This window comes from Quercus robur, chromosome 6, assembly GCF_932294415.1.
Source record: "Quercus robur chromosome 6, dhQueRobu3.1, whole genome shotgun sequence".
Classification (NCBI taxonomy): domain Eukaryota; kingdom Viridiplantae; phylum Streptophyta; class Magnoliopsida; order Fagales; family Fagaceae; genus Quercus; species Quercus robur.
This window is the reverse complement of record NC_065539.1, coordinates 9,804,648-9,816,972: the sequence shown is the minus strand read 5'-3', so window position 1 is coordinate 9,816,972 and position 12,325 is coordinate 9,804,648. Positions and strand designations below refer to the sequence as shown.

The 12,325-nt window shown below is 33.8% G+C and overlaps 1 protein-coding gene across 1 annotated transcript; it reads left to right on the top strand.

Annotated features, from left to right (window-relative positions):
- Positions 1-340: 340 nt before the first annotated feature.
- Positions 341-5,273, top strand: LOC126732674 (L-ascorbate oxidase homolog). Its single transcript, XM_050435650.1, has 9 exons — positions 341-507; positions 609-766; positions 857-966; positions 1,674-1,944; positions 2,674-2,770; positions 2,917-3,262; positions 3,363-3,728; positions 3,808-3,886; positions 4,783-5,273. Exons 2-9 carry the CDS (start codon positions 614-616, stop codon positions 4,984-4,986), a joined length of 1,626 nt encoding a protein of 541 aa, XP_050291607.1. The 5' UTR covers positions 341-507; positions 609-613; the 3' UTR covers positions 4,987-5,273.
- The last annotated feature ends 7,052 nt before the right edge of the window (positions 5,274-12,325 follow it).

Here is a 12,325-nt window from a genome sequence, read left to right as displayed (position 1 = left end):
AAAGGTAATGGAAGAAAAAGAAAAAGATTAAAGAAAGCTTGAAAAGATAGGCTAAGTAATAGTACTAGTAGTTATGAGTAATCAAGGCCGAAATTAGAGGGGTTTTCGCTTTTTCAGTCCAACCAAATTAGTCTATTCCGCTTTCACACTACGCATGAATGAGATAGAGTTAAGAGTTTAGAGTTGAGGATTAAGCTTTTGTTTGAAGCAAACCCCAAATTATTACAATTATGTATAATAATCACACATGAAAACGCGTCGAATTCGCCCCCAACACGGGAACATTTCAAAATAAAATAAAATAAAATAAAAAAAGCACAACTCAACTAATCAAAAAAGAAATTTGCTACTACCCAGTTGCAAACAGTACTAAAAAATTTCACACATACCCGGTGAAGCTTTTTTTCCCGCGTTGTTCTTATATAAGGCTGTCCTGTCTAGTCTACTGATAGCCACACTTCCCACTGTGACCCCAAAGCGACTGACTCTTTACCGCCCCAAAAATTGGTAATGCTGTTGATGTTTTACATTTCATTGTTATAACATTCTATCCAATTTTGATATTGTTTTGTACTATTATGACTAATGGGGTGGCTTTGTTTTGGCAGATCCAATGGAAAAATCAGCTTTGCTGCTAATGCTCCATGTGTTTTGTGGAGTTTTGGCACTTTTCAGCGTTTCTCAGGTGACAGCAGATGACCCATATAAGTATTTCACATGGACTGTGACATATGGGACTCTTTCTCCTCTGGGTGTACCCCAACAGGTTGGTATTGAATCTTGATAGTCTTGGATTATTGACTAAAGAGTTGGGGGGTTTTTGATTTTCTAATGTTACGGTGTTTGATTTTTGAAGGTAATCCTTATCAATGGTCAATTTCCTGGTCCTAGACTTGATGTGGTAACTAATAACAACATCATCCTTAACCTCATTAACAAACTGGATGAGCCTTTCCTATTGACATGGTGAGTAACTGAGTATTGCTCTGTCTATGACTTGCCCCTTTTATGTTACGCAGATCTGGGCTCAAGGTTCTCATTTTGTTTTTTCTACGCTGCTCATATGCCAGTGTTTTGTTTTTTGTTTTATAAATTGTTATTAGGAAGCGTGGCCAATCCTAATTAGTTTGTTAAGGATCTATAGTCAACCCCAAAATTTTTGGAACTAAGGCTTTGGTTTTTGTTTTATGAAGTTTGGGGAAAGGCAACAATGTACCTTCTTTGAGTAGCTTTGCCTTTTGAGTTTTGATAGTTTCTTTGGTATTATGAGGAAAACATTGTTCAAATTTGGAAAGTTTCAGACTTTCAGTAACTTAAAATACTAGTCTACCTTTAAAATTGACAATGACGGTTCTGTGTGCTAGTTTTAATAATCCAGTGACCTTTGATAATTTACCCCACCCAAGAATATCTAGAGATTTTTGTTTTCTTGGATTTAACTTGATTAAAAATCTGATTGTTTCAAAATCCCAATTTCTTCTATTTTCTAACTTGGTGCTTAGCTTTGTAAAATTGAATTGAGAAATTTGCTAACAGCAAATGTTAAAATGTTGTAGTTTTGTAAAATGGAGTAGTACTAGTATGATATGAAATTTGCATTTGCAGTTTCTTTACCTTCATATCAGATAATGTGTTTGTGGCATAGTACTGATAACTTGTTTTATGACAAATAGGAATGGTATTAAACAAAGGAAGAACTCATGGCAAGATGGAGTGCTAGGTACCAATTGCCCTATCCCTCCAAATTCGAACTTCACTTACAAGTTTCAAGTCAAGGATCAGATTGGAACCTTCACCTATTTCCCGTCTATTCTACTGCACAAAGCTTCTGGAGGGTTTGGAGGACTCAATGTCTATGAGAGACCTCTGATACCAATCCCGTTTCCAACTCCTGATGGAGATTTCACTTTACTTGCCGGTGATTGGTTCAAAACCGACCGTAAGGTCAGTGAGATATAATGTTTTTTCTTTGTTTGAATGCACACACATTTCATTGACACTGCTATCCTTATAGAAATGGCGCTCTTTATGTGCATTTGCTTGAAGGATGATTACATTAGGCTCTATGTTTACTACCAAAAATCCACTTCTCCTAGCCATTTTGCCCGAGAATTTTCTATAATCATTCCAGAAAATGTCAAAGCAATGCTGTAGGACGTCAACATTTCAATAGGAATTGTGAATCTATCCAGGGCCACGGATTTTGGTCATTTGAGCCAATAAAAGCTGTTTAAAGCTCTTTCTTACTCTTCACCTGTGACAGAAGCATTGCACATCAAATGGCTGCTAGCTAGTTAAGCTTATTGGTTGTAGTTCATCCCACTCTTCTTACAAAATTTCTATCAAAGAGACCATTCTTCCGTTGTATTTCTCTCTTATTTTTCCTTGGACTTGAACCCTGTGTGGTAGTTCAGAAACCGCTAGACATAATGTTGGTTTGAAATGTGTTTTTAATCTTCCAAGTTTCTCTTTCCTTTTCCTTTGAGGTGAATATTTTGAGCCTATCTGGGTCTTTAAATCATATAGCCAGCCATCATTTCATTCTGAAGGAAAACATTGCTTTAGTGCTACGTGCTACTTGGAAAAAGTAGAATTTGACAACTTTTACCTTTTGTGTAATACTCCTAATGGCTTGTTTAGACCTCTCATAATAATTTCTCATGATGTTTGCAGACATTGCAGCAATCTTTGGACTCAGGGAAATCTCTTCCCTTCCCTGATGGTATCCTTATAAATGGCCAGGCTCAAAATACCTTCAACGGTGATCAAGGTCATCCTCAATAATTAGTTTGCTATATTCTTGATTCATTGAAGAACAATTTAGCACTTGGCCTATTTTGACTTCTCTAAGTAACTCTCACATACACTCATATCAAAAATATTTCTTTAACATCTATCTGCTTCTTATGTTTTCAGGTAAAACCTACATGTTCAGGATCTCAAACGTGGGCTTATCAACCTCGTTGAACTTTAGAATTCAGGGCCATTCACTGAAGTTAGTTGAGGTTGAAGGATCTCATACCGTTCAAGACACATATGACTCTCTTGATGTACATGTTGGCCAATCCGTGGCTGTCTTAGTAACCTTAAATCAGCCTCCAAAGGACTACTACATTGTTGCATCCACACGATTCACTAAGCAAGTTCTTTCAGCAAGTGCAGTTTTACACTACACGAACTCTCAGACCCGCGTCTCTGGACCCTTGCCGGCTGGTCCTACTTACCAAGTACACTGGTCTATGAAGCAAGCCAGAACCTTCAGGTATGCAATAAGAAGACCTTTGCAAAATAAGCCTAAGAGTATAATGATTTTATAGTGTAATGCTTTGGTTTTGTTGTTCTAAACTTTGTTCTCCTTATAGGTGGAATTTGACAGCAAGTGCAGCTAGGCCTAACCCTCAGGGCTCATACCATTATGGGAAAATAACACCTGTAAAGACGATTGTGTTGGCCAACTCAGCCCCTTTAATTAATGGAAAACAGCGTTATGCTGTTAACAGGGTCTCCTACATTAATGCTGACACCCCTCTGAAACTTGCTGATTATTTCAACATCCCTGGCATCTTCAGCTTGGATTCCATCCAAAGTCTTCCCTCTGATGGTCCAGCATATTTAAGTACCTCTGTTATTCCAGCCTCCCTCCATGATTTTATTGAAGTTGTTTTCCAAAACAATGAAAAAACCCTTCAGTCTTGGCATCTTGATGGTTATGACTTTTGGGTTGTTGGGTAAGTTAGTTTCTTCATTGGACTTTTAATTCTTGTGAGTTTAGGTAGGTTGTACTAATTATCATTTCAACAAATGCAGTTATGGTTCCGGACAGTGGACACAAGCCAAAAGAAGCACCTATAATCTGGTTGATGCTCTAACTAGACATACTGCTCAGGTAAATTAACCAATCTTGATGTACTGTTCCCTTGATATTTTTCCAGATCATAGTGGGAAATGCCTTGTCTATTATTCACTGCTGTAAAGGGTCTTTTTTTTATTGGCTGAAAGTGAAAATTCAACACATAATCACTTTGGGGAGGCAGTGTCTAGTACACACATTGCACGCAAAGGATTCCTCACAATAGGGGATGTAAATGGCTGTGTGAATCCCACTTGTTGCATAAAATGGTTGCACTAGATACTCTCTGCACTTTGAGGACGGATCTAATCATCCTCAATTCAGAAACAGAGAAATAACCATAGAAAACAAACACTCATACACACATAACAACAACCAAGTCTTATTCCCAAAATTATTGAGATCAACTATATATGGAACCTCAACTTACTAGTCAAAGTCGACCAATATAGAATATAATAGATAATTCATATTGTGTTGAATTGACTCAACAAACATTTTTATGTAAACAAAAAATATATTATATATGCTTGGAATTGTTGGAAGCTTCATATACTGCATTGGACAAGACATATATATCAGTCAACATATTTTGCTAAGAGCACAAGTTGTTCTTAAAAAAAAAAAAAAAAATTGAAATACTTGCTTGAGTAAACATCTACGGCACCTCTGTCAAGTCATTTTATAAAAATGTCCTTTGGATACTTGTTAAGAAATAGCACATTAGATGGTTTCCACCAATATCATTCACCATGAGGATAAGACTGCACAATATAGCGTGGAAGATCCAGTATCATCTTTATGTTATCCATTGACTGTTCAACTTAAGACATTAGCTATAAAGGTCACAAGAAGTAACTAAATGACCGTATGGCTATTTTTATATGATTCTTTTATATACTTTTCCTAATATGCTTTGCATATTCCTGCAGGTGTATCCAAACTCTTGGACCTCAATATTGATCTCCTTGGACAATCAAGGTATGTGGAACTTCAGGTCTGCAATATGGGATAGGCAGTACCTTGGGCAACAATTGTATCTGAGAGTCTGGAATGCAGCCCACAACCTTGCCAATGAATATGACATTCCTGCTAATGCTTTGCTTTGTGGCAAAGCCGTGGGAAGGAAGCCTTAGTACGACCCACTATTATTTATTTGAAGCATTTTTCCTTTCAAAAAATATTTTTATTTTCCAGTCATGAGGGTTTGACTACAAGACAGCACACAAAGATGGGAGAAAAAAAATATTAGGGTTATTTAGTTGTACGGGGCTCTATTTGTATGTCTCAAATTATTTTAGATGAATTTACTTTTGCTTGTATGATTGTGTCATTTGTAAATGTTTGGATGATTGGATCCATTTTATTCTGGAAGTTTGTAGTTCTATAAATTTATAATTTTGAAATTACAATGTCAAGTACCTATGCAATTCCATTGATCCAAGAAATTATTGGGTGCACTGAGTGGACCATGATCCACCCATCTCATAAATAAATGCCTCATCTATATATATATATATATATATATATATATATATATATATATATATATATAGTTTCTCAAATATATATATATATATATATATATCTAAAAGCTGAAGCGTAGTATTTATTGTTACTTATTTTATTTTCATTAATAAAAAATTGTATTTTATTTCCATTTTTTTTCTATTAGTCTTTTAGAGTTCGTTTGGATACAGCTGAAAACTAAAAATTGAAACTGAAAACTGAAAAACATTGTAGCAAAATAATTTTTAAATGTGTGAATAGTACCGTGAGACCCATTTTTAATGAAAAAGTTACTGAAAAGTGAAATTTGTGGATCTATGAACAGTACACGATGTGCACTGATTGGCTGAAAAAAGTTTGAAAAGTCAAACTTTGTGGCTACTGTTCATTGAACAGTGCATGAACAGTAGCCGCAAGTCTCAAAAACGCGTGAAAAAAAAAAAAAAAAAAAAAAAAAAAAAAAAAAAAAAAAAAAAAAGGGAAAAACGCAAACGTGTTGGAAATCAGCGCAATCCAAACATACTCTTAATGTTTTTGTAGTTTTCACTTCAACTTCCATAACACCTATGACTTTTTATCTCCACTATTTTAAACTTCCCATGTAAGCTCTTTAATGCCTCAAACTCTCCATCTCCTCCTTTATTGCCTCTTACTCTTCTCATTGAATCCAACTAGTTCATAATATTCAATTGCCATTGCCCCTATAAAATTAGAAAGATAAATCGAACATAAAATATATAAACCGTTAGATGTTATCGATTTCTCTTAACCAGAAAGGGAATGGTTTTGGATTTAACTCTTGCAAGTATAGAGCTCCTTTCAAAACTACAAGCCTATATTCTTAAATGAGGATATCGTTCTATTCCTTCAAACCATATGGTATGTCAAGTGTATTTTATATATTGCAGTGTTATGTGTGTGTGTGTGTGTTTGTGTTTCTCTCTCTCTCTCTCTCTCTCTCTCTCTCTCTCTCTCTCTCTCTCTCTCTCTCTCTCTCTCTCTCTCTCTCTCTCTCTCTCTCTCAATGAAATGCTGCCAAGAAAGTGGTTTGCTCTCTATTTCAATGTTGAAGGTAATCCAAATATTTGCAGTTCTATATTTCCACGTGTTTGATAAAATGACTAAAAGAAGGATTAAAAAAAAAAAAAAACAAAGATGGCCATGTTCATGTAGGGAAAAAAAGGAAGAATGAATATTTAAGAATACTATCATGTTGGTAAACTTCATTCATAAATGGGTGTGTTTCATTGGATTTATTGCAGCAATGATGATGGTAAAATGAAATTTAGGCAATGATAAGAGACCAAATTCTTCACCAATCAGTTCCAATGAAAAGAATGAAAGAAAAACTAATATTTAATAATAAAAAAAATCAAATGTTCTAGCAGTTGTGTGGGTCTTTTTCTTTTTTCTTTTTATTACCACCTGGATTTTTGAAGTTGATATAGAGAACAATAATTTGCATAATGAATACTTCATATTAGGATGCATCATACCAAAAAAATGACAAGATATATAATATACTTATACTACAATTAATCTTCATTTTCATTACCACGTCATCTTTGCCAAAACAGAATAAACTATCCAAAAATTGTGACTTTAATAATAATAATAAATCAAAGTCTTTTCTAAATGAGTTTCCTGAATATAAAAGTTATCAAATGCTATAAGAATGATTCTTTGTTTGCTTCTAGGTAATACAAATGTCTCACTCTATGAGTATATTCTCTATTGTTTTAATTATTTTAAATGACAATAAATTAGGCTACTCTATTTTATTAGGAAAAAAATACGTTTTAGGTTTCTATTTTCTTTTTATTAATTATTATCATTAAATCACAATAATCATTCAAATAATAATTACATTCTCTCTCTCTCTCTCTCTCTCTCTCTCTCTCTCTCTCTCTCTCTCTCTCTCTCTCTCTCTCTCTCTCTCTCTCTCTCTCTCTCTCTCTCTCTCTCTGTGTGTACACACACACACATGAACAAACCATAACAAGAGAGAAATATTCGATTGCACAAAAATTTACACTAAGATTTCTCTTCTTCTTTATTTTTCTACTTATTATTATTATTATTATTCTTAATATGTCAATTTGAATTCATTGTTTTTGTAAAAGCCATATTTACTCTACACTATATTTAATTATGAAATTTTTAGCGTATGTTGTATATATATATTTGATAGCTGATTTAAATGATTTTTTCACAAAATTTTGTTTGAATAATTTGATAAATTATGTTATATATTTTTGGGCTTTATTATTATTATTTTTATTAATGGCAGTTTACTGATTTATGTGGTAAGAATTTTCTTTAGGCGATTCATAAAATGATCATTAACAAATTTTTATTAAATTTTTTTTTCTTTCAAATAATTACGTTTAACCACAAAATAACCATTAATAATATTCTCACGCATTGTGTGGGTTTGCGACTAGTATTTTATATAGTTAAGTCAAATCCTAATGAAACAATGCCTACAACTCCATCCTCATCCCCATCGGTAACTTGAATTTCCTCTTCATCATCATCATCGAATCTGGATTGGCTGGGGCTTTCTTTTCTCTGTTTGGTTTTTGGAGCAACTACACGCATCCATGGATCAAATTGAAATCCATTCTCATCTGTTGACAGACAACCCTTATGTACCTTTCAACACTCCTGTTCCTGATGACTAAGTATACCACACCTATAACAGAAGGTAGGCAGCCTTTCATACTTAAAGAACACCCAACCTTCCTCCACCCCTTCAATATGAACCATTTTTCCTCTCATAAGGGGTTTGGTAACATCAATATCAACTTGGATCCTAATGAAGGGACCCCAAGAAAATCCACTCTTCGGGGCATCAACCAAAATCGGAACTCCAATCTCATTGGCAATTCGGGAACCAACAGATGAATTCATACTTTTAATGGGAATATTGAAGACCCGAATCTAAAAAGGAGAGTATTTGAAGAAAACATTACCTGGACTGAGATCACCTGTAAATCGCTTCAGTAAAATCAATCTCCTATCAAAGGACCAAGGACTTTTGTCTAGAACCTCCACCATGTCCTCCTCACTTATAAAGATAGCCAAAAAAAAAAATATATATATATATATTGTTTGAACCTCTTTAATAGTAACATCATGCAACCCACGCCAAAGTTTTTGGACTGTGGATTTAAACGCCTCCTTGTTAAATTCCTTGCTAGTTTGTAACTTGAATAGGATACTAAATTTTGCATGTTGTTTTGAGTTTGACACATCGTGGGAGCTCACGGCCAAAACTCCTTTTTCATCATCCGAGAGATTAAATTTCCTCCACATCTCCTCCATTGCCGCATCCATTGATAATGACAAGTGTATCAAAGAAAGAAAAGAAGGAAAATAAAAGAAATGGATGAAAAAAGATAAAAAGAAAAGAAAAATCCCCTACTACAATCAGCAAAACAGACCAGAGAGGTTTGAATCTTACATTGGACAACGTAAGTTGGTTTCTTTTACTTCCCAAGACTCCAGAGAGTCAAGGAGAGAAGAGTTAGGCTAATTAGTGTTTAAACAACATTACACAACTCACAATAATGGGAGAAAGTAAAACATTGGGGGTTGGAAGAGTAATTTCTATTGTTTAGTTCCATTGAATGATAGAAATAAATGTGGAAGAATTGGAGAGAATAACTTGTGGTTGAGACCACAATCCTTAGTAGCCTAAATTGGACAGAAGAGGAATGAAAACTAGAAAAGACAAAATATTGGATAACTAATTTAAAAATGATGTGGGATAAATTTACAAATATATCCTTAACTTTTCTAAACCAAAAGATGAGAACATGTCAGATATACCTAAGGGGCATAATGGTAAAAATATACATATTTCCTTTCCTTTTACTTTACAAACCAAACTAAGGAAAGATGGATTAGATTTTATCCTTCTTTCCTTTTCTTCTTATATCCAAATACATGTACGGAAAATAATTTGCTTTTCCCTTTCCCTTTCTCTTCCTTTTTTCTTTTTTCTTCCTACCTTAGCTACAGCCAAACAGAGTATGAAATAATTATTGTAAATAAGTGATTTAAATGTTCCATTTTTTTTTTTTTTGGAACAAATATGATATGATTTGAATTAATGGTATCTACTTCATGATGATTGTTTTTTATTATCACAATAAGATACCAATAACTTCTTTTTTACCATAGGCAAGATTTAATCCCTGCTCCATCCAACGATAAGAAATTTTACCGGTTAATTAAGATAAATAAAATCCACATAGCAACAAGTCTTCCAATGCATCATCTTTAACTATTTTTCTTTATTCTACCGGTCTTGAATTGTTGCTACCTTTAGTGCCAACAAGTTAATAGTTATTTCTAGTTTTCTACAGGTTGGCACATTAGCAGGACTTATTTCTAAATGCAACATAAAAAGCGCCCATGTAAACGCAAGAAAGTGAGAATACCATAGGGAAGATTACAAAACAACATGATAGTATTTGGTATTCATAAAATCCACCATAGGCACATGATGAGAATTTAAGATCACATGTTTGGAATTAAATTGGTCTACCATGGTGTTTAGGATACAACATTTGTAATTTTAACTTGTGTTCCCCATGAGATCTGTTCTTGGGATCGATGCAATAATGAAATATCTAGTTGACTTGCCCATGAATAAAGCTTCTAATCTATGGTTGAAGATTGAATTAAACAGAGGGTTCCTCTTATCATATTTTCTTCCACCAATCCGTACAATATGTAAAAACAACTTGACATATGCAACATTCCAATAGCTTTCTGTCATAACGTGAGTCCAATGCGGAAGACACAACACTGGCCAATATGATTAAGATAGTACTAATCTTAATGCAATTTGCTTAAAGCCTATAAAGTCAGCTATTTTTTATTAGTCTTTCTACTATTACAGATTTTGTCTCAATTTGATACATGTGTGACTGTAATTGATGAACTATCATTCTTACTTGGAATGTGACACATAAATTGTTTCTATAAACTTTCACTTTTTTTTAATTGATCAATGTATGTGATATCTTTCGGTTAATACGTTTATATATATATATATATATATATATATATATATATATATATATATATATATGTATATCCAATTGGAGTCCTACGCTAGCTATTGGCAATGGTGGTGCAGAGGGTGGAGCCTTGGTGGAGGAGGAGGTGAGCTAATTAGAGAGAGAAAGTTAAGTGAGAACTTTCTGGATTAGGGGGAAAGGTGTGAAAATTTTGAAAAATAAAATAAACTGTGAGATGGAGATGGAGATGGGTAATAGATCCATTTTTAAAATATCAATGACTTGGCATTAAGTAGAGCCATTTTGGCTTTCTCAAAAAAGTAGAGCCTTTTTGGATATTAAGAAACGTAGAGCATTTTTCACCATTAAATGAAAATCTACTGTTTAATTCAAACTATCTCAAACAAATATTCAATTTACATCCAATTTAGACTTTTAAAGTATTCAATACTGGTCACATAAAAGAAAGTATTCAACATTGGAAAATAAATTTTCTTATTTATTTTATATTATCTTACATAAAAATAAGATATCTAATCAAAAGTTATATAGATAAAAAAATTGGGTCAATAAGTTATATATATATATATATATATCCTTGACCCTCGAGTGAAATTTTTTACTTTGATTATATTTTCATTCCTAAGAAAATAATAAATAAATTAAAGAACAAACAAACAACCAAAACAAAAAACAAAAAGGAAGCAAATAAACAAACGAATGTGAATAATTTAATCACATAAAATAATTAAAACACCCTTATAGTTTTAACTAGATTGAATTGGTTATATGATGAGAATTTTTTTAACAAAACAAAAATAACAAGCACAAGGGAGTAAATGTCATTTCTAAAAATAGAAGTGGGCTTTTGACATTTCACCAAACCATAAGGGATGTTCGTAAAATTTACTTAGAAAAGTGTTAAAGATAATATTATTTATGTTAATTTATTATACATTTGGTGCAAGAGGCCCATTTATATACCCAACCCATATACACATAACCCTAGTTCCTATTGTCTACCATGTATATACCCTTCTAGGGTTCATTGTACAATCACTTGAGTCTATAGTAACAATGCAGCAATCAAGAGCTTTTTTCATAAATGTTGGCAGTCAAGCCGAATCATGTAATTTTTTTGTATTTTTTTTTGGTTTTATGCTCTCGCTCACTACAATGCTTTCTTTTTCATCTTTAATTTCAACATGGTATCAGAGCCAACAATCTTAGCTTGTCCTTTTAATCCACCAAACTCACACTAGTTTTAGATCGAAAATCGGCCAAATTCGGTAAAAAGAAATCACATATCCAATCAAACTCCCACAATTGCACCACTGTCTTCACCAAGCAAGTCCTTATCGATTCCTCCTCCAGCAAGCATCTCAGATTCCCTATCATAGCCTCTTAAGTCACCAAACCAGCCTCAAATGTCGTCACTATCATAGATTGAAAACCCACAAAGTTGCACCACTTCTCTCTCAAATTAGTGCAATTTAATTGACTTTCACGCAAAATGAACTACACCAAAAACTTCCACGGCCTCAATCAAGCAAACCTAGTGTCAGAAACTACTCCATGCATTCTCGCACACTCTCGAAAAGACCTCACGCATCTCACAAGGTTCACTCGTCATATGCCACTCCAAATCCCTAATGTCATCAATGATGTGCAACATGCCAAGCTAGCAACTCTTCTCTCTTAGGTACACCCGAACCGCAAACTGGACATCTTAATTAGATCCTGTAAGAACCAAGTACAAGGCTTCTGGACCTTTGGTCACTTGGGCTCACAATTTATTTGTGGTGGGTTTAAGGATTTCCTACAATGGGTCGTTCTCGGCAGAGAGACTCAAAGTAACACTCAGTTGATACCCTCTCCTTGACTGTTTTCTCTCAATTTTTCTGAACCCCTTCTTCTCCCAACTTTCTTCTAT

What these genes read in the sequence shown, in the direction of transcription:
- LOC126732674 (XM_050435650.1), top strand. Translation starts at nt 614, where the DNA reads ATGGAAAAATCAGCTTTGCTGCTAATGCTCCATGTGTTTTGTGGAGTT. An exon ending in CTCTGGGTGTACCCCAACAG is followed by an intron (nt 767 to 856) that starts GTTGGTATTGAA and finishes TGATTTTTGAAG; the next exon opens with GTAATCCTTATCAATGGTCA. An exon ending in GAGCCTTTCCTATTGACATG is followed by an intron (nt 967 to 1,673) that starts GTGAGTAACTGA and finishes TATGACAAATAG; the next exon opens with GAATGGTATTAAACAAAGGA.